The sequence below is a fragment of the Oncorhynchus mykiss genome, chromosome 32, assembly GCF_013265735.2.
Source record: "Oncorhynchus mykiss isolate Arlee chromosome 32, USDA_OmykA_1.1, whole genome shotgun sequence".
Classification (NCBI taxonomy): domain Eukaryota; kingdom Metazoa; phylum Chordata; class Actinopteri; order Salmoniformes; family Salmonidae; genus Oncorhynchus; species Oncorhynchus mykiss.
The window spans coordinates 16,783,321-16,789,428 of record NC_050572.1 but is presented as its reverse complement, the minus strand read 5'-3'; the positions used below and the strand labels follow the sequence as shown (position 1 = coordinate 16,789,428).

At 41.0% G+C, this 6,108-nt stretch overlaps 1 protein-coding gene across 1 annotated transcript; it reads right to left on the bottom strand.

Moving 5' to 3' along the window:
* Positions 1–2,589: 2,589 nt before the first annotated feature.
* On the bottom strand, positions 2,590–4,096 carry LOC110488019 (BET1 homolog). Its single transcript, XM_021559974.2, has 4 exons — positions 3,910–4,096; positions 3,482–3,588; positions 3,307–3,363; positions 2,590–3,067 (listed from the first exon to the last, which is right to left on the bottom strand). The coding sequence occupies exons 1-4, from the start codon at positions 3,926–3,928 to the stop codon at positions 2,912–2,914; spliced, it is 339 nt and encodes a 112-aa protein (XP_021415649.1). The 5' UTR covers positions 3,929–4,096; the 3' UTR covers positions 2,590–2,911.
* Positions 4,097–6,108: the final 2,012 nt, after the last annotated feature.

Sequence of the window (6,108 nt, the reverse complement as noted above, 5' to 3'; positions counted from 1 at the left end):
GATAGTGTTTTTATCAACAGCAATCACTTTTGCATGTGAAAACACAGAATCCTACTCATTACTCCACGTGGTAATTACGTGACTTCTGATTCGAGCCGACTTCGCCGTGGGCTTTGAACCGGGCACCTGGCTCCCGCTGGGAGGCAGCCCGGTTCCAAAACGAATGCAATCAACTTTCACCCGGCGCAAAACACACCTACCCAGGGCAAAACACACCTACCCAGGGCAGATGAATCGAATCACCTCATAGTTCCTTTTCTTTCACTTATCTATAATGACTGGATAGGTGGTAGCGATACCTCAACGTAGTTTCCGCCATTTTGCTTACATCTATCCAGTCCTATCAAGTCCGTGAAGGGGAGTGAACAAGGTCAGAAGGAACAGAAACATTTTCTGGAATTTAATGCAGCCTTAGAAATCAAAGAACTGAAGAGCAATTCATAAACTCTTAAGTTAATCCATTTAACCACTCATCATGGCTATTGGGCAGTTTTGCATTTACCATATGATAATGCATCTACTAGACTACAGGGCAAGACAGAATTTTTTTTTTCAAATAAGATTCTTCGGTATAACTTCGGTTCCATTCATTGCCTTACAGCAATTGAAAACAGCCCATCCTACAGATGTGAATTTATAATTATTGTGTGTTCTTTTCAATGTGAAGTGGAAAGGATTTGTAATCAATGTCAAAAATCAACTTTTGTCAGCACAGATTCTGTCCAATTTTTGCAGATAGTCTCAGGAATGCAATGAATAGTATGTACCGTTATTTGTATAAAATAAGCTAAATACTGCACCTCAACTGAGCCTGAATATGTTGACATCTACTTAATGAAAGTGGGGAAATGGATCTTACTCGCTGAGTCAAATTCAAAACATACATCTTGTTTATTTACATATAAAACACATTTACATTAAAGTTGTTCACGGGAGAACAGTGTGTCGTGGTGGAGATGAACGGTCACTGTAGAATGGATAGGAAATGTTTTGAAGTGAGAGTGTAGCCTTATAATTTATTCCTCAAAACAAATAAACAAGGTGTGTGTTTATAGTGGAACTCTACAGTTGAACACTATTGATCACATGTCAGTGTCACACTGGATCAAGCAATCTCTTCAAGATCATGACATCTATCACACTTGCATACAAATAGCATTATGAATCATGCACTGGAGAGCTCCTCAGTGACTCAGCCTAGAGAGCTTAGTCGCATTTGTATATACAGTGCATTCGGAATGTATTCAGAACCCTCGACTTTTCCCACATTGTTATGTTACAGCCTTAATAGCCTTAAATTTTCTCCCCCCACCCTCATCAATCTATACACAATACCCATAATGACAAAGTGAAAATAGATTTGACATTTTTGCTATATCTTATTAATTCAGACCTTCTGCTATGAGGCTCAAAATTGAGCTCAGGTGCATCCTGTTTCCATTGATCATTGAGATGTTTCCACAACTTGATTGTGGTCCACCTGTGGTAAATTAAATTGATTGGACATGATTCTGGAAAGGCACACACTTGTCTATATAAGGTCCCACAGTTGACAGTGCATGTCAGAGCAAAAAGCAAGCCATGAGGTCGGAGGAATTGTCCTTACAGCTCCGAGATTGTTTCAAGGCACAGATCCTGGGAATGGTACCAAAAAAATGTCTGCAGCATTGAATGTCCAAGAACACAATGGCCTCCATCATTCTTAAATGGAAGAAGTTCGAACCACCAAGACTCTTCTTAGAGCTGGCAGCCCGGTCAAACTGAGCAATTGGGGACTTGGTCAGGGAGGTGATGAAGAACTGACAGAGCTCCAGAGTTACTCTGTGGAGATGGGAGAACCTTCCAGAAGAACCACCATCTCTGCAGCACTCCACGGATCAGTCCTTTTATGGTAGAGTGGCCAGACGAAAGCCACAACTCAGTAAAAGGCACAAGACAGCCCACAAAAGCACCTAAAGGACCATGAAACAAGATTGAACTGTTTGGTCTGAATGTCAAGCGTCACATCTGGAGAAAACCCTGGCAGCAGCAGGGACTGGGAGACTAGTCAGGGTTGAGGGTAAGATGAACAGAACAGAGAACCTTGATGAAAACCTGCTCAGGATCTCAGACTGGGGCGAAGGTTCACCTTCCAACAGGACAACGACCCTAAGTCTCTGAATGTCCTTGAGTGGCCTAGCCAGAGGCCAAACTTGAACCTGATCTAATATTTCTGGAGACCTGAAAATAGCTGTGCAGCAACTCTCCCCATTCAACCTGACAGATTGAGAGGATCTGCAGAGAAGAATGTGAGAAACTCCCCAAATACAGGTGTGCCCCAAATACAGTCATACCAAGGAAGAGGCGAGGCTGTAATCGCTGCCAAAGGTGCTTCAACAAAGTACTGAGTAATGGGTCTGAATATTTATGTAAATGTGATCCATTTGTTTTTGTTGAATTTGCAAAAATGTCTAAACCTGTTTTTGCTTTGTCATCATGGGATAGTGTTTAGATGGATTAAATTGTTTTTCAATTTTAGGATGCTGTAATGTAACAAAATGTGGAAAAATTCAAGGGGTCTGAATACTTTCCGAATACACTGTATGTTACTGCTTAGCCTTACTAGATCACTCAGTTACAAAATTAACCTAGAATATCTCATTGTTAATGGGCATTGTTACAATTGTGAACTTATGGCAGTGTCTATTAATTCCATCAGGGCTGTCTAAAATGAATAACAGCCATGCATTATTACCCCCTATTGTCATTGTCACACTGTTGGTTAAGGGCTCCTAAGTAAGCATTTGATGGTAAAGTCTACACTTGTATTTGGCGCGTGACCATTTGATTTTAACATTTGTTTATCATCATCCTGGTCTTCTGATCCAATGGCGGAGGCAGGGAGGGAAAAGCCGGGGCCTCCTGTAATGCATCACCTCAGTTTGATAAACCAGTAGAGGAGGGTAAAGACGAAGAGGCAGAAGAGCAGCATGTAGCACAGGAGCTTGGTCTGGCTTCCTCTGGAAAGCTGCTTCACTCTCCCTATGGTGGCCCCCAGCAAACCACCTGTTGAGTCAAAGTCTGAGTCCTGTTAGCAGAAAAAAATAACAAAATAAATCCAGTGACATGTTTTGCTGTCCTGATATGAATTGCTCTGTGAAATAGCCGATCTGTTGTGCAATATCGTGAAATGATGCCAACTCAGCTTATTTTTTTTCATTTGTGCAATCTGGCAGAAGGGGGTACAGAAAGTGAGATGTGTGTGAATAGGTATTTTTGCTGCTGTGTACTTATGCAGAGTAGACAGACAATGACTCACTTCCTTACCATATCATCCAAAATTTTGTTCTGGTACTTCACTTCGGTTCCAATATCTATTGACAGCTGTAGGACAAACATGGAATAGGTTAATCAGAGGACTTGATAACAATATGAGATAGCCAGACCTCTAAACCCCATATTATATAATTTCCCGGAGCCCTGCCCACATTGACATGCTTACATGTTTCAAGGCGCTGACTTTGGCTCTCAGACCCTCTTGTAAGTGTTCATTTTCCTCTTCATACGCGCTGTACCCGCTGGCCACATAATTTCCAGGTCCTCCTTCGCCTGTTTGACATGTACAAAAGCATTGATCTACGTTAGCTAAATAAACTAGAAATATCTAGCTAACGTTACCTATGAAGGCCTGTCAGGTAGCATCAGTGTGGGTAACACGCTTACGCATTAAAATGTAACTTAGCTAAGTAGGTAAAAGACAGTTCACAAGTTAGCTATAATGCAACCATGATGACAATTACCAAAACAAGTTGGTCAGTAAGTGTAGTAGCTAGCTAGCCCGTTCTTTATACATATGTGAGCTAGCCAGCCTGCTAACTACCCCGAATGAGCGTTCTCCATTGAAAACGATGGACTCAAACAGAAACTTACCCAAACCTGCGCGTCTCATTTTGATTTATTCTATCAGAGATGTCCTATCTTTAAGGTGATAGCTAATGTCAGAGATTTTATCCGAGCAGCAGTAGCTATTTTTGTTGGTAGCTGGCAGGCTAACACTAATTCAACAAGATCGGAAACGCCACGACATCGTACGGAAGCCGATAAGGCAAATACTAAAATTTCATCGCAGAGGATTAAATTATATTTTTACTTCATCACCGCACCAGAGAGCAATAATAACGAATTGAAAATAATTGCCCTCAATTAACAGTCACAGGGAGTGCAATGGATGTCATGACATAAACAAATAGATAAATTAGAGAATAAATGTAAAATCTACAAAGGGGAATTTTATTTTAGGAGTCTACAAAACCCAAAAGGAATTGATCATCTGTGCAAGCATCTGTGGATTGACTGCATTGTTTGAATGGACTGTTGGCATATTGGCAGTTAAAAAACATTTACGGAATCATTCTTCTAAAACTGGTTGGCTAGCTAGCTAACAAACATACATTGCAGATAAATTCTTGAAATTCATTATTTTACCCAATATTTTATCACAACACTGGCAAACCATGGCTTATCAACTCCCTGACCAAAATTGCTGACTTTTATCCCATCAAGAAGGTTCATTTCCATTCTACTATTATTCTAATTCATAAATCTTTGGGGCAGCAATATCAAAGAGGGTAGGAAACGAAGTTACGTTTTTTGGCAATATGATCTGTTACTGTTCACATCGACCACACCAACAACATCATTGCATTTTGGTACATCAGAAGTACATTCCTATCCGATGGAACGCTGCGTTTGCCTTGCAGCATTGCGTTGCAGTGCGTTCTGTGTGGTGTATATGTTGGATTTATCGAACGTACAGTATGCGTCAAAACTGTGCATAGACGGCTTGACAAAAATGGTAGCAGAAGGTGAATGTTGATCTTTTGCTGCACACATATCCACATGATGCTGCACACAATTTAGCTCTAACACTAAAGGTGTGATCGAGGCATAACGCCTTGATCACACCAATAGTGTCCCTGCACAAAATAGTATCTAGGCGTGATGACGCCGCAATATGATATGCAACTGTGGTGTTAGGCGTGATGATGTAGCAATATGATATGCAACTGAAGTGTTAGTCATGATGACGCAGCTATATCATCTGTAATTGAGGTGTAAGGTTTGATGACTGATGAGGAAGAAATTGATCAGATTAGTGAGTCATGGTGGTATAACCTCTCATTCGCTCCTATAATCTTCTCTTTATTAATGTGACATTTTGAGTTTCACTATCCAATTATGGGGCTCCCCCTTTCGTTAGTAAGGGATGACAAGAGTTGGAGAGAGCATGTCATGGAGGTAACCTTAAAGGGAGAGATGGCACTCATTAGGCCAGATGTACACTGAGTATACAAAACATTAGCAATACCTTCCTAATATTGAGTTGCACCCCTCACTTTTGCCTTCAGAACAGCCTCAATTCATCAGGGCATGGACTCTGCAAGGTGTTGAAAGTGTTCCACAGGGATGCTGGCCCATGTTGACTCCAATGCTTCCCCACAGTTGTGTCAAGTTGGCTGGATGTCCTTTGGGTGGTGGACCATTCTTGATACACACAAGAAACAGTTGAGCTTGAAAAAACCAGCAGCGTTGCAGTTCTTGACACAATCAAACCGGTGCGCCTGGCACCTACTATCATACCCCATTCAAAGGCACCCATTCACCCTCTGAATGGCACACATACGCAATCCATGTCTCAATTGTCTGAAGGCTTAAGAATCCTTCTTTAACCTGTCTCCTCCCCTTCGTCTACACTAATTGAAGGGGATTTAACAAGTGACATCAATAAAGGATCATTCTATCCAGAGTATTGAGGTAGTGAATTAGTGATGTAAAAGTTGCTTCCACTAGACTTATGCTATCTTGTGAAGAGTACAGTGGCGATTTTAGTATGTAAACCTTGGTGAGAAACTCAACATTTGTTTTTTAGATGCATGCCAGCAAAGCCACAACACTAAACAATACATTAATTGCACTATAACGGTGACAAATGGTGCCCACAAACTGTTAGAGCCTATATAAAGCTATCCCAACTGCAGAGCTTTCTTTTCAGCACCATGGAGTGAATCTCATGGAAACCGTCAATTATGCAACAAAAAAAAGGATTCTAGGTGTAGAGATGAAAATAAT